The 26,185-nt window shown below is 32.2% G+C and overlaps 2 protein-coding genes across 2 annotated transcripts in view; both read right to left on the bottom strand.

The window, feature by feature from the left end:
- Positions 1–769: 769 nt before the first annotated feature.
- Positions 770–26,185, bottom strand: part of LOC124543504 — a 209,503-nt gene continuing 184,087 nt past the window's right edge. The window contains exons 7-19 of the mRNA XM_047121727.1: positions 16,753–16,931; positions 15,465–15,604; positions 15,145–15,281; positions 12,558–12,743; positions 8,197–8,337; positions 7,184–7,322; positions 6,563–6,763; positions 6,308–6,473; positions 4,173–4,377; positions 3,836–4,012; positions 3,483–3,648; positions 3,090–3,205; positions 770–3,005 (exon numbers count right to left, since the gene is read on the bottom strand). Of these exons, the coding sequence (XP_046977683.1) occupies positions 2,499–3,005; positions 3,090–3,205; positions 3,483–3,648; positions 3,836–4,012; positions 4,173–4,377; positions 6,308–6,473; positions 6,563–6,763; positions 7,184–7,322; positions 8,197–8,337; positions 12,558–12,743; positions 15,145–15,281; positions 15,465–15,604; positions 16,753–16,931 (2,460 nt within the window). The 3' untranslated portion in view covers positions 770–2,498. The remainder of the gene's footprint in view (positions 3,006–3,089; positions 3,206–3,482; positions 3,649–3,835; positions 4,013–4,172; positions 4,378–6,307; positions 6,474–6,562; positions 6,764–7,183; positions 7,323–8,196; positions 8,338–12,557; positions 12,744–15,144; positions 15,282–15,464; positions 15,605–16,752; positions 16,932–26,185) is intronic.
- On the bottom strand, positions 12,955–14,802 carry LOC124543505 (cilia- and flagella-associated protein 157). Its single transcript, XM_047121728.1, has one exon. It carries the CDS (start codon positions 14,800–14,802, stop codon positions 12,979–12,981), a length of 1,824 nt encoding a protein of 607 aa, XP_046977684.1. The 3' UTR covers positions 12,955–12,978.

Raw genomic sequence — 26,185 nt, forward strand, 5'->3', positions numbered from 1 at the left:
CTATAAATGTAAATTATTCATACTCTGATTTGTGTTTAGTACATACAATAAATATATGTAATATATATACGTTTAAGACATGCTTTTGCAAAAAAATATGTCATCATTGTGCAATGCTTTGCTGTAGATAGTTTAATCAGCGTAAGCCATGTTAGCACCCTAAAAGCACATTTTAACGACTTTCATGTGTCAGCTGAAATTTCGCCGCACGTGTTTTCACTGTTGCAGACTGCAGCTGTAGAATAAGCCCTAAAACCTTCCACTCAAGAACCTTTGTCCAGCACCACTAAGTAATCCCATTCCATTTTCGAGCTGTTACTTTGATGTAGTAAATTTTGCTCTTGTAATTTGAAGATATTTCGGATATTAGCATGTTCACGACTGCCAAAAATAGGGGAATGTAATGTTTTCTGGATACTAGTATGTTGGTTCCTTTCCACCGTAACTATAAATGACATGAAAAATTAAATGATAGGGTATCGTTAGTTTACTTACATTATTTCGAGTGACACTATTTTTTTTAATAGAAGGACAATATTTCTTTAGTGGGACTAAATTTTCAAATAAGTAAAACAGAGTCGAGTTTTGTTTTTTTTTTTCTATTAATCATGTGAATCGTGGGTGGAGAATCAGAGTTAAAATAAAACGATGATTCCAAATACAAAATTAAAGGTTTTTATTGACATTGCTTTTAAAGTAAACCAGTACAACAGTTAATATCTAAATGTATTTCAAATAAATGCCTCATGTATATGATTTTCTTGATATAAACATTTTAGACTTTAAAATAAAATATAATACACTGCAAGAATAAAACAATTATTATACATTTTTATAATTTTAAATAACTTATTCGAAAAGTAAAATAATGGTGAACGGTCTTTAGTATCTAAAATACATAAAATTATATTACAATCCTTATTCTACTATGGCCGTACCTATAAATGTCGTTTAGGAAGTGATTTGATACGCAGTATATTTGTATTTTCTTCTTTCTAATGTCAAATCAATGATGATAGAAAGAGACAGTCACTGTTTAATAAATACTTGCTTAACAACGTTTATATGTTAGGCCTTTATTTATTAATTAAATTGAACATAAATTCATAAATAATTTGCTTGATCTGCATTAAAAAAAAATGACTAGAAATTTAATTGAGATCCAATTAAAAATACATGTACAAAGTTTTAAATAATAATTATTAATTATAAATAATAAATTATGATTAGTAAAAACATCTTTTTTTCCTATAATAACTTAAGTTTTTGACGAAGTGCAGTATAAAACAAACTACCGTAAGTGTGCTCTAGTAAAATGACGAGTTATTTTACATAATCGGAGCCCGCTTTACCACTTATTCAAAGGATTTAATTGCATCAGGCGTCGGCCATTCGTGTAGCGTGATGTCGCATATTCACTTCCTATTTGGGATTGGTGTCATTTCCAGTTTCAAAATTACTCGCCATATAACGCATAAGATGCATAATTTCATCTTAACAAATCAAAGTAAACCTACATTAAATAGATACAATATCACATAGTTACTCAAAACTGTTTTTTTTTTTCAATACAAATGAATCAAATATTGCACTGCCCGAATATATCAGTCTTCTAAATATTAAAGAAAATGTAAATTTTGTTACAGTGCGATTTAATACGTACAATGAAAATAACTAATGTTAAGCCTAAACAGTCGTAAACAGTTTGATTATAAAACTCTTATAATAATACGTTTATATGATACTACGATGTATATGTCGATAAATGATTTGAAAAATAGAGGATTCTGGACATTATTATCCACACTTAGAGACACACGTTAATTTGAAAATCATATAGACACGGCACATATGAATTAGACTACAAAAACAAATACAGAACAAGGGCAAATGCCTTGGATACCGAAGATGCAATCCGTCATCAAGTCATGCTGTGCCGAATTTGATATGATTCATAGATAATATGAATATGATGATGATATGAAAGGTAATTTCAAGTTATAGATTTGGTCCTTACATCCAACTACTGGAATGATACTAAATATACGGGAGTTTAAGATAAAATGTCTAATTTTGCCGATTACTAAACCACGTTAAACATGTACATTAATACTAACGCATGTTAAATGTTTTAATGCGATGTAAATGATGCTACACGATTTAGATGAGACAAATACTGGTTTTAAAATTTAAACGCAAGTCCCCACTTACGTATCTATTTTTATATTACATTTGTAGACGACGCTTATCTTTTAATTTTGATGTATCTTAATCTTAATCGATATTAAACAAATAAACAAGTAAAAACACCAAAGATTGAACTAAGAGCTGCACAAATCAAATCAACTAAAACATAAACCTAAAGGCTTATTGAAGAAACTGATATCCACGGAACACTTGTTACTTGATAGCTTAATTATAAATGTTATTGCATGATCTCATTTGATGTATCAAATGAAGTTTTGTACGTTATTGAAAAAACTTTATTTAATCGATACTTAAGCCTTAACTTCGTATTTTTCATTAATTCTATTGCTATCTGGTGAATCATCTGCGAATTTTATTTCATTTGAAGATTCCGAATTCTCATCCGCGAATCTAATGTCGTTAAAGTCTGTAGTTCTTTTCAATGTATCGTCTTTTTCTCTTGAATCATTGACGCGCTTAAGAGTAGATGAATTATCGTATTCAGATCTATTCTCTCTTCTATGTACTTTAACAGGGGACATTGTGAGTGTTAGATCCTTCATGGGTATCACTACCTCGTCCTTCTTCCTTTTATTTCTTTTCGGTAATTTAGGGGAATTTTGCAAATCGCTGACACTGAAATTTAAAGGTTGTATGATACTACCTCTATCCATGACTTTTCGTATAGATTTTATAGATTCGTTTGATTTGTTTGAGCGGTTATCGGAGTTTCGTTTCAAAGTACTTGATGATGGTCTTTCATCAGGTGATTCTGTATTGCTGCCTGGATCTGGGTGCATTTCTTTCGGAAGCACTTCCTGGAATAATTTGTTGTCGTTACAAGATGAATACACACTATAATCTTAATTATTAGTAGAAAAGTTTAAATTAGTGAAATTTACCTCATAGATCGGTACTTTGCTCTCATCAATCTCTCTGATGATATCGCCTTCTTCTATTGGTGGGATCCAAACAAGAAACGCCGGGTCCATACCTAAATAGGAACCTGGTACAGAACCTGAAAAATGTATCTCATCAAATTTCAGCAAAGTAACGTAGATAGCAAAATTTATTGTTTTTATCGAGGTAAGAAGACTTTGATCTTAATAATGAAAGTTTGAATTTAAATAATACTTAAATTAATTTATTTAATGTATATGTATGTTGGGGACTATTCATTCATTAAATACATTTTCTATTTATCATAAAAAGAAATGAGACAACGTGGTAATTAAAAACTCAAATACTTGACAATTTAAATAAATAAATACAAATACTTGATTAGTTTTACGTACCAGCATTATTTACTTCATAGTCATAGTAATCAATTTCCATCTCAGGGTGTGAGGTTAAACTCAGATCTGAACGTAGAAGTCTTCTATTACAGGTTTCCTTATTGTGCTTAGGGTTGTCACGAATTTTGGCAGATGAAACGCCACTCAGTGCTGGTGAGTACCAACCCTAAAATAATTTTATTTGTCAAAATTATTTATTTTGATTTTTGTAATAGCGAGAATATTAAATTGATTTGTGTTATTTATTTTACTTTCTTTTGAAAAAAAAACATTACATTTTATAATTAGAAAAAAAAATACTTAATACCCTTGACGTTGTCGATACTTAAAATATTTACGGATATAATAGTTACATTTGTAAGAGTAGCAGCAGATATCGAAGACGAGGCTCTGCTTACGCTTCTATCCTTTTCCCATGCACTGTCTCTGTCTTTTTCACTATAGCTGTCTCTTTCGCTGACGCTAGTGATGCTTGTGCTTATTTCTGTTGTTATCGCTTCACTCGTTGATGGTTGGTGAGGTGAAGTGATCTGTAATTATATTACACTTAAAATATTTCTGCTGTTATAATTAAGACTAATTTTAATTCATAAATTATATAAAGCGTACATTGGACTATAGAACGGGATCTTTATCGGTAAATACAAAACAATGTTATTGATTAAAGTATAAGCGTTAAGATTGTATTACCTGCTGAACATGTGTATTTGAAACTGTATGTGACCGGCGTAATGGTGAAGGAGCTATATTTTCTGTACCGGTGGCAGCGGGTGCACTACTAGATGACACATTTTCAGGAGTAACGGTAGCCTGGCTAGTGGCGCTACCAGCGCTTGCTACACTCTCATTGTCTCCAATATCTGCTTCTACATCCGTCCCTTGATCTTCTTCATCTCTGTTATTATTAATTTCAATAAAAAAAATAGTTAGAAAGTGTACTTTCGAAAACGAACTTTAACTTTAGAAAGAACTCTTAAACAAAATTTAGTTGTTTATTTAAATCACGCATTTAATTTTTCTCCTATTTAAATTGTTGTCAATAATTTAGAAATATTGTGTATACAACGTCGCAATTTTCGCATGGAAAACTTTACAATTTTACGCATCGCGTTTAATATCCAACTAACAAAATGTAAAATCTTTTAACTGGTTTAACGATGACACGTACGTGTATTTATTGATGAGTTGCTTAGCTCGTAGAAATTAATAAATGAATATATAAATGCTAATTCAGCACGACACTTAATACAATACCAAAAACGAAATCAACCATTTAATAATGACCCTTGAACGATTCGATTGTATGAACTCAAAGGTTCTCCCTAAATAAAAGTTCGCAAAATCGACATTACGTAACGATTGTCTATAAATAAATATTCTTTTAATATCTTAACGCTGAAGGTGTTTCTTAATTACATTTGTCAGCACATTTTCTTTATAACCGATTTTTAAAAAAAGTATGCAAAGGAATTTGATGCGTATGTATGTAACATTGTGTCCAAGCACGTGCATTTCATTTCTTAAGTCGTATTAAGATGATCATTATTTATCTAAATTAGGAACACTTCAACTTAGGGAACAGTATGTTTCATTAAAATCATTCCAATAGTTTCAAAGATTCATCTCATTCATATTTCTTTTATTTTAAGTTCACTAGCTGTTTCTAATTTTAAAGTTGGTTTAATTGCTTATAAATTATTTTTCTACTCATAACAAGTACCTACATAGATTAAAAACTTATTATATTTCTTAAAGCTGATATGACGTTTGAAATAAGTAAAACTCAACTCTCATTAACAACTCCGCACATCTGAGTTCAACACAAAGACGTGTCATTCGGAAATAAAGTGAAAATTAACAAGCAATCATCACTCCCCATGTATGTATGAAACGTGAGTAAACAATGGCACTGGAGTAATCCCTACTAATTACGCACTCCTGTTTGTATTCTAGTTTGTTTGATTCATAGCTTCTTGAATTCCCACTCGAGATTTGTTGACAAGTTAACTTCGTTTTGTTTGAGGGTTGACTGTTATTAGTGTTTACTGAGGCGTCGTACAGTGAATCAAGAAAAATCAGAGTTCAGTAGGTGAATTTTGTGGGTGTTACCATTTTAGAAAATTATGTTCAATCTTTTTATTTATTAAATCGAATATTTTAAGGACTGTAGTATGTCATAACCATAAACAATATAATATGGTGTAAACTTTTAATTATCTATACATATAATAAAATTGGAGTGTCTGTAATATTAAAATAGTCCTTTTTACTCAAAGAATTTGTACACACGGTACATATACCAAAATAACATTTTTCACAATTTTTGTCTGTCTATCCGTCTGTTTGTTCCGGCTAATCTCTGGAACGGTTGGACCGATTTGACGGGTCATTCACTGGCAGATAACTGCTATAATATAGACTAGCTTAGACTACAATAATATTTGTTTTTGTTAAATTTAAATGCTTACAAGGTCGCGGGCACAGCTAGTATTCAAGATATACCAAAATGCATTTTATATTACCCCAACCATATTACAACAACGAGTAGAACTAATCAAATTGTGTTGTCGAAGAAATTACAGAAAAAATAAGTGAAACAACTATGAACGCCCTGGAACAATTACTATACTAAGTGATTGTTATAATAATTAGGAAAGTAATTTGTTACTTTGCCTTATGCGTATTGATTTATCTATGTTGAGACATAGAGAACATGTCTTTCTTGAGGGACAAATATAGCTAAACTCATTTCGTTTCGTACGATGAGAATTGTATGGTTTGACCTTTCTACTACACAATTTATGCCAACGACTACTACAACTAACCTCGGTTCCATAATTTCTGAAGTCCTATCAGAATCTCTGAGTCTAGTGTGACGTGTTCTGCCAGGTAGTAATCTGCGTAAAGAGACACCACCACCTACAACTTCTGACAGTAAAGTGCTTCGTGACCCAGTGGTGGCACCACCGAGCTCTAGTGATGCTGAACAGGCTGGGAAAAGATTTATTAAATCAATACTCAAGGCATTACAAACGTATACATTATTTCACGAACTTAGCATTTTTAATAAGTATTTGTACCATCGCTATCAGTGAGGGATTCCTTATCAGCAGCGCGCTGATAGGCCCTCGTTCTGTGTGCGGAGTGGGCTGCGAGAGCAAGTGCGGCGAGAGCGGCGAAGGCTGCCAGAGCAGCGGCAGCGGCTCGCGCTCCGCCACCGCCTCGCCACCAAGCACCACCACTCACTGACGCCCACGCAGCGGACGCGTTTCGGATTGGTTCTAGAGCAATTAACAAAATGACCGAATTAACATTTTAACTCCCACGTAAATAGGCTCTGACCACCGCTATAAAAATCGGTTAGGAAAACATCACATGATATGATAATTATTAGTCTTGTCATGGTCACGGCTTTTGTATGGGACTGGTGGACTGAAAATTATGCCACTTGATGATAACACTATTTATGCTACTGATGTGACACCTTAAGAATCTACATGTAATATCAATTGTGGCTGTAGGTACACCGGCTCACTTACCCTTCGGATGAAAATACAACAACACTTATATCACTGCATTTATAAATAAAATTTGACGTTAATTTTACCAAATAATTCAATAAAATAAATTTAAGTTACTTGTAGTTTCTAAGCATATGAAATAAAACAGTAAAAACTTAAAGCTACATTACAGAATCTCACCGATCTGAGAAGCGTGTGCTAGGAATCCGCCAGCGCAACGCTCGTTCGTGTCTCCTGATCGCAGCTCAACGAGGATATGTCTTCCGCCGGCGATTTCAACCACACCTCCGCTGTCTGTTGTGGTTTCCACTTCATCTGCCTTTGGAATAAAAATTTAAACGAATTAATAAAGCCCCATGTAATTGACAACTGTATCACAAGCTAAGTTATTACATCATCGACTGTATTCATGAACATTGTTAATTAGTTTAGTAGTAGTTTAATATAGAATTTTGTTAAGCAATATAAAAATATACGTGTAATTTGGAACAAGTTTAAGTACGCGACTGCTGTCACGTTTTAGGAATTATTGTAAAGTAATTATTATTTAGACATTTATTTACAAATTAAAGCTGTGTTACTGACTAAAGACGTGTTACAAATATTATTGTAAAGTTTCCGTTCAGTCCATTCAGTCGTTTTTGTGTGAATAGGCTATTTGACTGGTTTTTAAATTTAGTAGAAGTTAAGGAACCCATTAAAAGTAGATTTTTTTTATTTCTAGTACATATTTGCCGAAAAATATCATTTTAAAAATTCCATATTGGAATAACGCGCGAAAACGCTACTTGGACAATATGGCGCTGCAATGGGATCGGTGACGTCACTTTGCTGTATTTTTATCTGTGATACATATAGTAGAAAAGCAAAGTTTACAAGAAAGTGACTTCATTATAAGCCCGGCCAATCACGAGTGTTTTGTGTCACGTGACAAACGTTTGAAAAAATACATTTTTATTTATTGATTTTTGAATAAATTAAGTATTATTTTCAACTTTCGTTAGTAAATAACCATTTTTAAACTCATAATATACACTGATTACAATAATTCACAATTTATTTTTCGCATTGTCAAATAGCCTCTTAGTAGCATACATACATACAATCTTTCAAGCTGTCAAATCACTGAAGAAAGATTTTTATAAAATTACAGCACAGAAATATGTATATAATTCTAGATTCCGTAATCATACCACAGCTGAACTGTCCGGCCCATCCCACGAAGCTAGAAGCGGTGAGCCCAAAGAATCTCCATCTCTTGCCCGGAGCGCCTGTCCTGTACAGGGTAGTTTTACTGCTTCGAACCGCAGACGTACCGCGAGACCTTCTTCCGCCTAAAAAGGAACTTTTAGTTACATCTATCTCTATTTAAGAAACAGAAATAAATTCTATATAATTTTATTTAATAAAGCTATAATTAAATTTAATAAGTAATTAGGATACCATTCAAATTATACAATTTATTGTTTTGTCTCATTCACAGATTAAGGCTTTAATTTCTAAAACGATAATAAATTGAAAATAGTTTACGACTTTTGTGCACCTGACAAAATACGCATGTAAAAATTTCTTCTGAGAACTTATGAACAAATTGAAAACATAAAGAATATAGATTTGAGAAATATGAATAAACGAGCTTTTTAAGTTAACTACACATTGTTAAAAATGAGCCTTCGTATTCCGAGATTTTCAATATAAACGTGCCTGTGTTAAAACCCCATATAAAAACCGTCATTATTGACCGAATGATTGAGCAAATTCTTCGTCAGACCCGCCTTTACTCGATACGACACTAAATTCGCCTCAAATGGCTGACATTTTCTTTTCACTTTGAGAAAATAAGTCACTAAATGACCCAAGAGAGACGGGAACAAAATTGTTTACACCTCGATGTACGATTAATTAAACGAAAAATGCAACAGAGATTTTATTAATTATTTAATAATCGATAAGAAAGTAAATAAAACATTTACATTTATAATTGACGTTCTTTAATTTTTTAACGAAGCTGATGAATAAATTAGAATGTTTTATACCAAAATTGACACTTTATGATTTAACGGTGGATTTTCCGAATAATAAACGGCCTTGTTATTCAGGTGTTAACTTAAAAACTACCGTTCGTATCGGGACAGTGTAAAATATGAATTTTTCTGATGTGTTACGCTCCATTTCCTCTCTCCAATCTGGAGATTATATGTATTCGTTTGTCCCGTGTTCTATTAAAGATCGTGCCGTATTGCCACTAATTTGTAAGAAACAGGGAATACATCGAAACTGTGTTTGCAAAATCTATGTATTTTTGTCATAAAGTAAAATTTATATGTCGAAGCATCAAAAAGTTTAATTGTGTTTTTTGTCGTATAAGCTGGCAACGTCAGTATGACGTAGGTAGAAAACATAACAGCCGAAAACTAATTCTTTACGGAACATCGAAACGATAAGCGACTACACTCATATTTCGAATACCATCATGTCTGATAATGAGTTGATGTCTAACTCCTCGTTATTTATTTATTTTGTTACTTATTCAATAACAAAATAAAACGATTCTGTTAATTTATCGTTGTAAACTGTAAACTAATAGCATTCAAAGCAAATTCACAATTTCCCAACTTCCGAGGTATTATTGAATTTGTAGGAAATTAAACGTAACAAGATGTCGCGACGGATGTTGTTGTTCAGTTACCGTCAATGGATGGTTAAACTGAAGTTTTGATGGCTCGTAACTACAATACTGAATTGAATTTAACTTTCATTGTATTAAGACCTCAGTTGGTTATTTTGATAATTGAATTTTAGAAGTACGCCCGACTTCATTCCGGCCTATAAATTGAATATATTTGATTTAATGGTTTTAATTATTTAAAGAGTGTTCTAAATTTAATCTTTTTCTGATATTATTTTTATCTTAGTTATAGTACGACACAACGTAGATGTAGCATTGGCAAATTAAATAAAATCGATCACTGCCGATTTATACAACCAATAGCAATAGCTCCCTATCGCGCCATTCGACGCTATTCGTATTCGTATTTTAGATTCTCGCGTCAGTTGAACCCAAGAGAGTGTATGTAAATATTAAATAATATTAGGTCATATGATATTACAAGTTATAAGCATTTGTGTAAAGATCATATTCGAATAAGAAATAAATATTAATAATTTGGGATAGCGTACTGAATTCGGATGTGATCGGTTTTACGAATATTGCCGATGCTACATCTAAGTTGTTTATATATGTTACCGCCAAAGTAATAAATCTGGATATTATGTATAATGGCTAGCCATTATACATAATATCTACTCAGTTTGGTTAAAGTGATAATGGATACAAAATTAATCACATTAACTAGCTATTATATATAATATCTTCGATGACTTGGATAATGTGCGTTTAAAATTATAAAATTATATTTCAATTTGCCTTAACTAATCATAGAGATTATTTAAAAAATTAAAATAACATAAGATAGTAATTTCACGTCAATTAACATTGTTGTAAAATTATTTAACTTTAATTTATAAATTAAATTTAAAGCTCACTGGCTATAAAACAAAAAAAAACACAGGGATCAACACCCAATAAATACAAAAATAATAAAGTTTTTAAAACGAACTGATATTAATTAACCAGGTCATAATTATTATTTATTCTTACAAGTAAGGCTCTCGTGACATTTTGAGTTACACATGAGGTTTGACTTTTTATGTTGAGGAACGGTATCTATTGTAAAAAACGTTTCTTTGCAGACAGTGAACTGATTCCTTGCATAAAGTTGAAGATGAAGAGAGGGAGGGTTAACAAGTCGGCTAGACCGTATTTATTACTTTGACTAGCTTTGACACGTTATTATGAATAAGGTCCAGACAAAGTGATTAATTTATTACTTTGTCTAGTGAATTTGGCCATTATATACAATAACCAGTCATTATGTATAATAGCTATTTAATCACTATGACTGTAACATATATATTTCGAAAATTTAAGTGAGTGAAAACATATTACTTTGACAGAAATTGTAGAATTATGTTGTAACGCACATTTTTTTTTAAATATTTTATGACGGCCAAATTTATGTACATATATGACTCAAAGAGTAAATAATGCCATGTAACATAATAGCGTTGTCATAAACAGTTTGTATGTAGGGAAGTGCATGTATTGTGAAACTGAATATTATCGAGTAGAACGTATTGAGCGCTCCATTACGGCACGTCGAATCAATTAAAACCGCAAATACGATGTAACTTCGTTAACGATACGTCTATAAATAACTGCATATTCTAATAGTTTAGGTTTGACCAACTCATTTAAAGGAATATACAGTTACTATAACCAACTGCATAAGTTACTTTGATTATAAAATAAAAAAAGCGTTTAAACGATCAATGTTTTTATTAGAGCCTTTTATTTTTCAATTAAATACGAAACATAGGATCTTGAAGATGGATGGTCTTTCGAAAGCGTGCATCTTAACTGATGATTGTACATAGGTTGAAGTTCATTGAAATTCAATGAGGTAACCGGTATTTATAATTCATTTCATGCTGTGACTCTCTGATTTCAATTACCTCAAAAACAGAGTAGCCGTTAGCCGAGCAGTGGAATATTTACAAGCTGTTACTTCATTTTATGGATCATTTAGTCAATAATAATAATGAATTAATGGTAAAGTATACAATTTAAATTACTCTACATTAAAAGTTTTGATTGGGCAAAAATTGCGTTTTGATTGTCGACGCATTATCGAAAATATAGAAGAAACATGGATATAAAAATTTAAGCGGATTAGTGTAGATAGTTTATTTAGATTTATAGATGATAAAAAAGCGCGGAGTTAATACTTGTTGACTTCCAAGCAGGATATATTAATTTAAATAATTGTATTTAACTAACTTGACTTCGTATTTTTTAAATGTTGAAAAAGAGTAATTACTGAGTTTCTTGCCGGTTCTTCTCGGTAGAATGTACTTTCCGAACCGGTGGTAGCTTCACTTAATTATAAAATGACCTCAATATGAATACTTGATTAATGTTTTTTTTTTTTTGATTTTTGATTTTTAAAACTATGTGAAGAACATAATATAGTAAAGATATGAGAAAATCAAAGTACTGTTCATCTATAGTTTGTCTACTATTGTAATATGCTTAAGTTACTGTATTGCATGAATCGATATATACTATAATCATAGTTGTACAGGTGTCTATGTTGTGAGTTTTATGAGACATCGGATAATAAAGAAGCAGTCTCTGATAATGTACACGTCAGTCACGCCCGTATACTTTATGTTTATAGTCACACCTTAGGGTAGTGTATCATAAATACGTTTCACGTTACAAACCAACACAATTAAAATTTTAAAACTTCGTAACAATTTGATTTAAAATAATATCTATGTAACTTTCATAAAAAAAAGTAAAATCAACAAAACATTTTTAATTAAGTTGTAAAATTTTATTCATTTACTATTGATTTATTTTGAATGTGAAATTATGAAACTTAATTTTTTGATCAAATATATTTTTTTTAAGAAATCGCACTCCACATACCTGGAGAAGCCAAAATGATCTTGCTGGGCAAGCTCTTGCTGAGCCAGCCAAAAGTCTAGCAGCTGGTGCGAGGTGTAGAACGCATCCGCATCTACATCTGGCTCCAATTTCTGCTACCACCATGGAAGAATCGCCCGCCCAAGGACGTGCTGTGCACTCACAAGCTGCTAATTCTACAGCTTGGCCCTATGAATTACATGTTCTCACATTATACTTATTTTAAATTTTCTAACAGTTTTAACTAACATTCCGAAAAAACAAATAATAGAGAGTAAGAAAAAAATAAAAAAAGATTAATTAAAAAAAATCAATATATTAACTATTCAATACACGTTAAAATCATAAGTTTGTTCGTTACAAGTTAGTAATTTAAAATGTTGGTAACAAATAAGTCCACTTTGTGTAGTAATTTCATTCATATTTATTCTTCTTCTTTTGCGGCTTCTTCTTGTGGTTCACCCTCTGCTTCAAGGTCTTTGTTATCATCAAGTGTATCTTCTTCTTGGGCACCCAAGTCTTCGTGCGCTACGTTTTCATCTTCTACTGTTTCCTGAGGTTCTTCTAAAATAACAGTTTTTGAAGTAATATTCTTTTCACTACCGATACGGGCTTGAGATTGTAAAGCCATTTGAGAATATTGTAGATCTTTCAAAATTGATTTTTGTATTTCTAATTTACTGGCTTCTATTTTTTGTTCAATATTCATTTCACTTTCAGGAATTTCTTCTGGTTCACCCTCACTTGAAGTCACACTAGACTTTGTCGACGTGACAAAAGATGGTAAGCTGTCTTTTGCTGCCAATTGAGGTTCAGTAGAAGGTGGCACTAGTTTTATACTAGGAATAGTCTTAATACTTCCAATTGATGAAGAAGAAAGAGTTGCTTGTGACACCCCTTTTTCGGCTTTAACCGAATCTTTGGAAGCAACTGAAATAACTGTTGTTGAAGCAGATTTCTTCTGTAAAGGTTTTGGTATAAATCCTAAGTCTCCTTCTTCATAAACTCTTCCTAAGGATGCTATTGAATCAGAAGATTCTGCGTGTTGTATTTCACGATACTGTGTTATCAAATCTAATAAATGAGATAACAAAACTTGTCTATCCATGATTTCTCGAGACGGATCTTTCGTAGCCCAATCATCTAGCTTAAGTGCTGCCTGTATAGCAATTGCAGCTTCTTTTAATATTCGTTTGAATTTGGCGCTTTCCTTCGAAATTTTCGTTGTCTCTACTAACGCTTTATTTTGATCACTCATACGAGCATGCAAATTTTGCTCCAGAATTCGAACTTGCAAGGATAAATTTTCATTTTCTTTAACGAGTTTTTGAATTTTTCCCTGTAATGTTTCAAAGTCATAATTTCTTTTTTCATATAAAGCTTTCTCTGTTTTAATTTCTTGAAAAGCGGCAGTTAACTGATCAATAACTTTAAGTTGTATAACGTTTTTGTTTATAGCTTTATCTCTTTCTTCTTCCGCTAATTCCATAGCGACTCTAGCAGCTCTTTCACTGTCTTTATATTTTTCATTTTGATCAGCTAATTTAGCTTGAGTTGATAAAATACTATCCAATTCGTTATTTATTGCTATATTTTCCCTTATAACCCTGTGCGTTGATGCAGCAATTCTCAGTTCAGTAGCATCTTGAAAATCCTGAGCCAACTGTAATAGACGAGCTTCCATCTCTTTCTTCAGCTTATCTTTACCAATAACAAATTTCTTTTCTGCATCATAAATAACTCTCTTATACTTCATTTCTTGATCTTTAAACGCTTGTTCCTGTCTATCAAATTTCTTCATCAAATCATCTCGTATAGCCCTAAATTCTTCCAAAGTATTTAATTTTCCAGCTAGCAATTTATTTTCTGAGGTTAATTGATCTTTCATAATAGTGAAGTTTCGTTCCAATTCAGTAACCGTTTCTTTAAACTGTGCTGTTTCTATCTCTCTTGTTTCCTCTAATCCCTTAACCTTTTCTTTCAATTCATTATTTTCCTCATTCTTCAAGTTTAATGTCTTTTTTAAATAGGCGATGATATCAGCTCTGTCTTCGTCAAGCTTATCGTATGCCTTTTGCAGATCTTCATTGCGTTGTTCATATTCATCGACGGCGGTACGTAGTCTTGCGATTTTTCTGTTGCATTCTGCTACTTGTAGTTCTAAAAACGTTCGTTCCACTTCTGTGAATGTGCCTCCGCCTTTGTGAGTTTCCTCATTTCCTTTACCCTTATCTTTTTTCGGTGCCATATTAAATTAATTAAATAAAATGATATCAAAAGTGATCGCACGTGTCATTAAGAACATATGATGACAACATATATTGATTTATTTGTTGCTACGAAACAGTTACCGTGGCAACCCAAACCTTCGATCGTAACATAAAGGTTAGTTTGTAATGATGGGTTATCATTAATATTTCAAGTGTTAAAAAATTTAACACTTGACAAAGTTAATAATAAATTGCATATTTGTGTTATTTTATGAATAAAATAATATTATTAATTTTCCAAACTTATGAAGTTTTTCAAGATTTATGTTAGACTAAAATGAAATACTAGTAATATTTTTTTAAATATGTAGAGTCTTTACTTCACAAAATTTGGCTCCATAGGCGGGTGGCGGGCTATCACAAAAGCGATGACGACTGCGAGTCCGCGTCGAGCAATGTGCTGGAGCAGGGCAAGCAGACCACGCGGACCACTCGCCCCAACCACCAGCACCACCGTCTGATGGAAGAGTTACATCAATACATTTTTACCGATTACTACGTGTAAATTTTATCTTTATTAAAAAAAATACCGTTTTTGAATTATTGCAAATGAAGTATTTTTTTTTTAAATTGACTAATTATAAATGACTCGTAATGTATTTGTCTGAGATAGTATCCATATATAAAGCATAATTATTACCGGATAGAGGCAAAGTCGGGAGGCAGTCCATCCTCACGTCTGCAACTGCACCTGTAACGGCTTGGGAGACATAGACAAAGCAATATTCAGGATATCTTTCGCTAAACAATCTGCAGTCAAATGAAGCAGTGTGCTGACCCCTGCAACAAGATATACAAACATTTTAATACAAATTAATTAATAATGGATCCAACAATTTTGATATCATCATTGATAGCAATGATTTTAAATTTTAACTACTGTTATTTAGGTCAAGGATCCGATCACCTAAACTATTCAAACAAAGCGAACAAATAAGGTTGGTTGACATCACAGCTTATAATTCAAGATTACAAATAGAGGCTAGTCAACCTAAGTACTTGTTTTCGTTGAGATGTCGCTATTGTCCAACACTTTTTTCCAGATAATGTATGTCTTCCAGGGAGCATAGTGATACGTGAATTCATTATCTAGTAAGAAGTAATAAATTACATAAAGATGAAAAAGTTTTGGTGGTATGATAGTACCAATTCATACATGATAATTATATCATTGGTCAAGTTTACTTTGACTGATTTGAAAGAAAAATATCCGCATGTCAATTGTTTTAAAATTCAGTGTTCAAGCAAAGTCTTTGCCCTTTTAAAAAGACCTGAACAGAACAAAAGATGTTCTTATATGTCTTATGACATGCTACAAATACCAATATAGTTTATATATGATTTTCAATTTAACTTTGTATCTATATACATTGCAGTTGCGTTTGATATACAAGCGGATATTGAAAGTCAGATCTATTGCACTTGCTCTCTTGAATATACATTGAATCACTTGGATATTATTTGGATTGTATATCTTTTTTTAAGGAAGACCGTTGTGCCAATGGGCTTCCTTCTAGTTAGTGGTATTATTTGCCGTCAAACATACAAATACAACATACAAAGAAACAACATCACATACATTACTCTGATCCCAATGTAAGCAGCTAAAGCACTTGTGTTATGGAAAATTAGGAGTAACGACGGTACCACAAACACCCAGACCCAAGATGACATAGAAAACTAATAATAATCTATATCGATTCGGCCGGGAATCGAACCCGGACCTCAGAGTGGCGTACCCATAAAAACCGGTGAACACACCACTCGACCACGGTGGTCGTCAAACACTCACACAGAAACACGTTTTAAGCATTTACTATTAAATAAAACCTGATTATGTCATATTTATTTTAATCATTAGTAACCTCTACAGCTAGCGAGTAGATTGGTTGTTTTTATGTGTTCTTTATTATATAAATTATCCTTACCTTCTAACTCGTCTTTCAGCTACGTATCGCAGCCTATCCGAGTCTCGTCCGAACACTCTGACTCTATCAGCACCTTCCAATACGCACTCTGGGTATTGGAACAGCACTCGCACTCCATCACCACAAGGAAACACGGATCCACCATGCACGTTCAATACGAATTGTTCAGACCAGTCCGCCTAAAAATGATAAGGAATGTAATTTCATCGTGAAAATGGGAGTTGAAACTATATCTGTATTTAATAGAGAACAAAGTTGCCCCATGTTAGGGGACACATAAATCTTTAAGAACTACAAATTTTTACAAACTTAATTTGTATTTTGAGCTTGATCTTCTTGGTCGTGGTGTTTTTGTGAGGAAACCTACATAAGTTAGATAAAATATTTCGAAGACGAATAATCTCCAACCCTTTTCCTCAAAAATAGAAGGATGCTTTAGCTTATGTGAGACATTTTCGGAATATTACTTAGCTTAAATTATCAGAGCAAAGTTAAAAGCTATATAGATTATATGACGATCATATCTACACCAAAACATGTTCCTTAAATATCCTTTTGTTATAATATTTATATTGCCTAACATTCTATTAGCACTTTTTAACTGTATCTTCAAAGAAAATTTACCTATAGCTGTATTAACTGCAGAATTATTTTAGAATTATTAATTAGTAGCGGGCTCATATAAGTAGCTTCCACACAGCTGCTAGTTAACATATAATACCTACACCATTCACCCCGGCATATAGAGACTTCTCATATAGAAGTCAAAGAAGTGTACTTCTACAATCATAGTTCACGCAAACTAAGTTAAGTTCACAGCTCTTACAAAATAAATAAATATAAAACCATTCAAAAGTCGAGCAATGAGAACAAAAATAGCCTTCATAACTTTCATCCGACAGAAAAATATGAAGACCACTTAAATAAACCGCTAACGATGCTTGGTATAAAACAGCATTTAACTAAAGATATAAACTGAAAATGGTGTTAAATTAAAAATATGATTCTAAAGCAAGTGGCTGTGAAAGTTCGAAGAGCGCCAGTTTATTATTACGAAATAGTACTAGTTTTGTTGCGAATTTTGTATTTGGCAACCGACCTCGTCGGACATTTCACTTGATTTTCGTCATCTCATATTCCATAGAGTACACTTTTCAATGGATTCTAATAAATGCTGAACGGGATCGCTTTATAAATTCTACTTTCATAAGCTGTGAATAAACACAGTCTGTCCTAACTTTTATAAAAGGAAATAATTATGACGGTGATGAAACCTGCAGCAGAAGATCTGCAAATAGACCCGAAATGGAGCGTCGAAAGGTTTAAGCTTGTAATCCTTTTGCAGGATGATTGGAGTTACAAAAAGATGGACAAAAATACATTGCCAGTCTAATTCCTATTTCATGTAAAGAATAGCGAGCTATACCACATATTTCGTATACACCAACTATTTCGTTATATATATATAATCAGACATTTGCGACAAAAAATGTTTAAAACTGGTGTCCCTTCAAACAAGGACAGCAATATTTTTATTATTAATTATAAACAAATCTATACAACAGTGCCACTTCTATTCCAACTCCAAAAAAATATTTAAAATATTATAAGTATCATCATTTCAATATAATCGCTTCCTAAACATCTCCAAAATTGTAATAATACAATTTAACACTTACATTTGTAACATTAATTTTTATTTATAAGATCAATATTACTGGCGATGGTCTTCTAGGGAATAGACTTATCTTACCTAAAGCCGTAAGTCGTAAAAGCAGGCTAAAGGAACTTTTAACGCTTAGCCTATACAATATTACTAAGCGCATGAAAAATCAATATGGTGGCGGTAGTTTTCTTTCAGTTTTATAAAAGAAACTGCATCGTACTAAACTGTGTGGAATGAGAACAATTAATGTCGATATTTTTGTTTTTACATATGTATATGACTAAGTCATAATTTATCACTATTTCCGTCTGTTAGTTACACAATAAACTTTTTACATTCTCATTTTCTTAAACATTAATATTTGTTAGTTAATTTTTTCAATAATTTCGCTTCATTACTGTCAGAAAATGCCAGAAAACCTAACACAATAGTTAGGGTAGTTTTAATAACTATTGTGTGTAAAATATCCAGTCTAAATGACTCACTTCGAACACATTCCAGTCATTTGACTGGAATGATAGATATCTTCAATTAGAATGTCGATAACTTAATTATTCAAAATTAATTATATGAACGACTGCATCATTTTTTATGTTATAGGTAGTTAAAAGTGCAAATGGGACTGCTCATAGATATTTTAAGCAATATCGATCATTCTTTACATCGAGTCACCAATGTCCCACCGATCTTGGGAAACTAAGTATTTTTGTTTGACAGAGGAATATTTAATGCGTGGCTGCCTTGCACGAAGCCATACCATCAACCAAAAAATATCGATTTAGTCAAGTATTTCTTTTAGATTCCATATTTGAAGTTAAAATGATGTCAGACTTATATTAACAAGACTTTTTTCTTAATAACACATTATTTATTTATTTATTTATTTATTAAGATCCTCCAGGAGTAAATACATTAACACAATATTAGTAACAATAACAACATAAAGCTTAAAACTAAATGCATTACCTATAAAGGAGAATACCTCATGCAATGTGGATATAAAAGGAGCTTACACGATAAAAATATGTACATTTACAAGTTTAAACATATTATGCTAATTGAAAAGTTACAAAAAAAAAATATACTTAACAAAAAGATTTGCAAAAAAAAAAAGAGATTTAAAAAAAAAAATGATAACGAAACAATAACAATCAAATGGCTAATAATTCTAACATTTTCTTACGGAACTTAGATAAAGAGTCACCAAATGGATCAAGGGAGGCACTGTGCTCGTTTAAGATTTTACAAAAACGTGCCACAGGTGAGTTACTTCCTAAGACGGTTTTACGAAAAGGTCTATCGGTTTTCGTGGGTATCTAGCAGGAACATTTAAATTTATTCTAGAAACTAGAAAAGAATTATCATATAAACTATTTAGAGATTTGTATAAAAACGTTAAATCTAGCATGTCTCGCCGTTGACTTAAGGAAATAATTTTGAAGTACTTTAGTCTGTCATTGTAGGTAGGAAGTAATTTGGCTTTACCTAAAGAAAATGTAAGATGGTAAAGAAAACGTTTTTGAATTCTCTCTAGTCTTAAACTGTGAGTTGCGTAATGTGGCCTCCACACAACACTTGCATATTCCAAAATGCTCCTGACAAAACTGTTGAACAATATGATCTTAGTTTTTGGATTTCGAAACAGTTTACCGTTTCTGATAACGAAACCCAACATTTTAGATGCCCTGCTAATTATGTTGTCCATATGTGATATAAAAGTTAATTTTTTATCAAAGACCCCCCAAGATCCCTAATCGTATCTACGGATTTGATAGGATTGCCAGCTATATTATAATGCGTACTAATCTCATTATAATTTCTAGTGAAAGATATCCATGAACATTTATCTGGGTTGAGTTTCATACCATTATTTTGACACCAGTTGTACAATTGTGTTAAATCATCTTGTAAAAGGATTGTATCATTTGAATTCCCAATGATTTTAAGAAGTTTTACATCATCAGCGTACAAATATGGGGTAGAATATTTAAGAGAACTAGTTAGGTCGTTTATGAATATATTGAATAATAACGGGCCTAAGTGTGAGCCCTGTGGAACTCCAGATATTACTTTGCGCTTACTAGATTGAAAACCGCTGGCAACAACATAAAAATGTCTGCTAGTAAGATAAGACTCAAGTAATCCTAACAGTGACCCTGTGAGACCACAAACGGACAGTTTTAAAATAAGAGCAGAAAATGGCACAAGGTCAAAAGCCTTACTTAGGTCAGTATAAATAACATCTACTCTTTTATTTCTATCGACAGATTCAAATAAAATTTCTGAGAAATTCACTAAGTTCGTACATGTAGACCGTCCAGCAACAAAGCCATACTGATGATTACTGAACAAGCATCTAACATGGTTGTAAATATATGGGTAAATTAATGACTCAAACACTTTTCCAAATATCGAGAGAATTGAAATGGGCCTGTAGTTTTTCACATTATTTTTCTCACCACTTTTGAAAATGGGAACTACTTTTGCAGTCTTCCATTTCGAAGGAAATATCCCCAATCGTAGCGAAGTGTTGAATATAATTGTGAGGGGCAGAGCAAGATTTGATGAGCATTTTACTATGTAAATTGGGGGAATGTTGTCAGGTCCAGAACCTTTATTGCTATCCAAACACTTTAATTTTTCTAGAACGTCGGATTCTTTCAATTGAATTAGCGCTAAACTGCTATTGATTCTACTGTCCAAGGTTTTAAGAATATAATCAATATTATGGGAAGGTACTTTATTTTCTTCATAAACTGATGAGAATTGTGATGCAAATAAATCACAAATACTTGGGCCATCACTCGCTATAACTTCATTTCGCCTCATAGTTGCTGGATAAGTGCTAGCTTTGTTGTTTTTCTTTCTTTTTATATACGACCAAAAATATTTAGTATTAGATTTAATTTTCTCTTCCGCGAATTTATGATACGAATTATAGCACTCCAGTGATAGCTTGTCGCATCTTTTCTCTAAAATGGACAGTGACACCCCATCCATTGGGTTTTTATATTTCTTAAATCTTATTCTTATCTTTTCTTTTTCTTTTATTCTTTTAATGAGAGTTTTATTGAACCATGGGGGGTACTTAAAAGTGTTTTTAACAGTTATGTTAGGCGTATGAAGTTCTATGGAATTTTGTATAATAGCGTAGAAGCAGTTCACCATTTCATCTACATTATTAATCCCTGCAAACGTTTCGACCCAATTTACGTTGCTGAGGAATTCATTTATTGCATTGAAATTTGATTTAAAATAATTATATTTCCTTGTGTTAAGATTTTTATTCAGGTTTTTCTGCGAATTATCTTCTAGATCAATATTGATGTTAAGAGGTGGATGTAGAGGATCCACACGACTTAATTCGTTTGTTGAAGGGTCAACTGTGAGAGTTATTAATTCATCATTAAAGAGAACTAAGTCCAAGATTTTATTCATATGGTTTTTTACACGATTAAATTGACGGAAACAGTTTGTGTGCAAGAAATCTATTAAAGATTGAGCTAAGATGGTAGTGTGGTATCCATCGAGGTGACTTTCAGCCAAGTTCCAATCGATACAACTTAAGTTAAAATCTCCTATAATAATTGTTCTATAGTTAATTAATTCAGAGATACAATTATAATTATCCATAAAATTATCTAAGACCAATTTATTGACAGGTGGAGGAATGTAGGCTGCACAAATAGCTAATTTAATAGATTTACTTATATCAAGAACAATCCATAAGTCTTCACATGTACTTTCCCAAAGGCCCATTCTGCGAGAGTTTAGTCTATTTGATACAGCAACCAATACCCCTCCTCCGTCTTTTTTCTTAGAGTTAAACTTATCTCTATCCCTTCTGTAAACATTATAATCAGCGCTAAACATTTCAGAGTCCAAAATACTATTACTTAACCACGTTTCAGTCAATACAATGATGTCATATTTATTGCAACAAACATTTCTATACAGATCATGAGTTTTTGTCCGCAAGCCTTTAACATTTTGGTAATATATATTTAGTTGGTTGAATTTTAAAATAATTTGAACCAATATGCGTGCTATTAAAATAGGTAAGAATAATTAATTTAACTTATCAAGGCAGTCCATATTGCTTATAAGTTTGTAGTCTGAATTGTCCGTTTTTCGCATATATATGCGCCCACTCCGTACCCAAACATGCCTGTAATTCAGTTCCTTAGACTTGCGCCTTGCAGCAGCATGAAGTAATTTATTGGCTGGGGATAAATGTTCACATACATATACAGGTACTATATTTCCTCCAATACCAAGGTGAGAACTGTTTAATTTTCCTGAGGGATTCTTTTTATTGAATTTAATAACGGCTGCTAAAAGCTGATCTCGAACTAACGGTGTGCTCAGCTGTAGAATAATAGATCTTGGTCGCTTTGAACTAGAATCAATTTTTGCGATGCGGGTACAATTCTGAATTTTGCTGTCGCCAAGGTCAAAACCAACGGCGTTTGACAGCTGTTTTGCGATTTTGATTAAGTTTTCGTTTTTCGACTCCGGTACACACTGGATTTCGATGTTGGTGGCTCGTGATCTTTGTTCAATCTGATTTATTCTGTTTGTAAGATTTAAAACAGTAGATTGAAGAGATTGGTTTTCCTGTTGTAATTTTATAGTCAACTCAGAGTATGTACTGACTTGTTTTTTTATGTCATCATACTATATTTATTTTATTATACATCATACACATTATAATTTTTCTTTTCTTTTACTCTACAGATACTTCTTTTGTACGTCTTTCCAATCTACTGGCATAACGAAACTCTAAATTTTAGTTTTCAAATCAAATCAAATCAATTTTATTCAAGTAAACTTCACAATGAAGCGTTTTTGAATCGTCAATAATCAAATACTACCACCGTTTCGGAAAGCAGCTTCTAGCGAGAAGAAACGGCAAGAAACTCGCATAGTTGCTCTTTTCAAATAAACACATTTACAATGCTATTATTGACAGTAATTAGCGTCCTATGATGGAACCCGAGCCTAACTCCAGGCGTTTCTTTCTAAAAAGTACTCTTTTTAGTTTAGTTCTAGCATTTTAGTTTACTGTACTCTTGACAAGAAAACAATCAAAACGATTGTTATGTTTTTGTCAAAAACATATCTATAATTGTTTCACTTTCAATTAATCCTGTATATAAATTTACGTGGTCATATTTATCAGATTCCAATAATAGCATTTCCACATGTTTGCTGAATCCTTTCAATTAAGGTAACTAGTACATATTTAGATAAATATCTACTCTGTTATTACCAATAATAATACAGAGGCAGGGCTGAATATATGCCGTAATTTATGTCGGAGTCTGATTATGATCATTGTTTATACATATTGTTATTAATTTAATTAAAATACCACAAGCTTCGAACAGTCTAAATTTTGACAATTTGAGTTACAGAGAAGTACAAACTTATGTTTGAATTGAAATATAGTCTATCTTTGACTGGAATATATTGGATATTCTGATTTAAGAGTCTATAGTGCAATGTTGTGAGAGTCACGTCATTGCATTACAAACCTTGCAGCTTTATTTAAATCATTGATTTCACAGAAATTTCTTTTGCCACATTTGATGCCACATTTGAAAGTAGCATGATATCAAACTTGGTGGTAGGGCTTAGTAAAAAACCTTCTAGTTAGACATCACCAACAAATCATATTTTTCACCGCAAATAGCAGTACTTACTACTTATTTATATATATTCCCATTTACTCGTCCGTCTGCCTATATAATGACATAATAAAAGATAAAAATAACGTCACTTGGACACTTGTCTCATTTTATTGTCCGCGCCTTTGGTGATATTTCTATTACATATTACAATGTGATATTTGGCATGACATACAGTGTATCTTTGACTGGTACATATGGAATATTCAGATTTGATGGTTTCTGATGCAATGGCGTGAGAGTCCCGACATTATACCATTTGAAAATATAGATTCGCGCATATGTTAAACTTATATATGTGACACGTGGTGCCCTATCGTTGTATACTGATCTTGTGTTTTATTGTTGAGAGTAAATTTTTTACAATGCAAACTAAATTTAAAAGATCCCAAAATCATTAAAACTTATTAATAATATTTAAAATCATTATTCATATTGATAAACTGATATAATTTTACTTTATAAATACCATACCTGGTAAATTGCAATCATATATTTGCAAAACATTCATTAGTGCAATAAGAATTCTAATAAAATTAAACATAACAATATAATTTTAGTCAATAAAATTTTGTTTTGATATCGAAGTATGTTATTTTCGCATAATAAATAAACAATACATAATGTATTATTTACTTGCTATATATTTTGACAGCCGATACTAAATGACATAAAATATCAACATCATGTTGATTTGGAAGACTTTTAAATCATTACTAGAAGTATTTAAGACGGGATTGTTGCATAAACATTGGTCAACACTACGATTGTTTACACAGCAAACGCACGAGAAAGGAAGTAGTCCGATATGGACATTTCTAATGGCCGTCAATCAATAATAATCAACATCTACCCACAAACTTCAGTCTCGTGGACAGGACATACGTAGATAATGTCGAAATATCGAGCTCCCCCAAAAAAATTATGGTAAATATTTCGTTTTAAATGCTTATGTTAGTTTAAAATCTTATAAATCATATTCCAAATGTATTTATTTTCAATGTTTGAAGCCGCGGAAGGCCTTCACAGTACATAATCATAATAACGTAAATTCCTATTAATTGTATATCTGATGTATAACGTTGACGTCAATAGTGAACTTTGGCGTGTTTATAATTTTATAATGAGCAAAGAAATCTCCGCTAAAAATGTGAATAACAATATTTCATCCCAAAATTTCTTAAAATAGACTGCCCTGAATCAACGAACAATTGAATTAATTAATTTTCAGAGTATCGTCCTTGATGTTGTAACGATTCTAACAATAACATTGTAATCTTTTTGTATAGTTAAAAGTTACGACGGAATAAACAATCGTGTACGTGAGAAAATTAGCTTACAATTTTATTGCGTCTAGCAAAATGCGCCAAGCGGCAGGTGACAAAGTCGATATCCGGCTTATTTCCTGACTCTAGTGGCGCCGAAATAACAATAGTATTAAACGTTAGATAGTATTACTTTCAAAATGCTGTATCATTCCAAACCATATATCAAACTTTGTTTCCCATTTTTTTCCATGCTAGTTGACTGAATCAATCCCTGCTCTATATAGTTTTGGCTTTCTTTGTCTTCACCGCAAAATATTGAGCTGATTATAAACAAAATAGAAAAACATGAAATTATGAATATTCTTTCCAATATAAGCCAGTTTTTTCACTTGCTCATTGAGTCATACGGATCTGAGTAGGAATTTAAATTTACCGATGTCTCATAAACCGTCCCTTTCCACCACAAGACTCCTACCAACCAATCACCACGTCGCTCCAACACTTTATATCACCGACTATTTGCGCTTGCTCATTTAATATAGGATTGGACCCGATTGGGAACTTGGCAAGAATTACAGTAAAACATTTCATGGCAAATAAGGAATCAAATATTTTACTACGAAAGACAAACAAAGGGTTTATTTCGTCCGCAATAAACATTCCCAGTGCCATGAATCTCAATAAACAGATGCGTGCACCCAAGTTTTTGTATTTGCTTCACAGTTCACAGTAAATAAATCTTGCCCATATTCATGTATGTAAATCGTATGGGCTTTTACCGTAGTTCGAGGCACTAGGTCAAATGGTAG

Source organism: Vanessa cardui, chromosome 3 (genome assembly GCF_905220365.1).
Source record: "Vanessa cardui chromosome 3, ilVanCard2.1, whole genome shotgun sequence".
In the NCBI taxonomy this organism is placed as follows: Eukaryota; Metazoa; Arthropoda; class Insecta; order Lepidoptera; family Nymphalidae; genus Vanessa; species Vanessa cardui.

Bases quoted from the DNA above. Each gene is read 5' to 3' on its own strand.
- LOC124543505 (XM_047121728.1), bottom strand. From the start codon at position 14,802: ATGGCACCGAAAAAAGATAAGGGTAAAGGAAATGAGGAAACTCACAAA.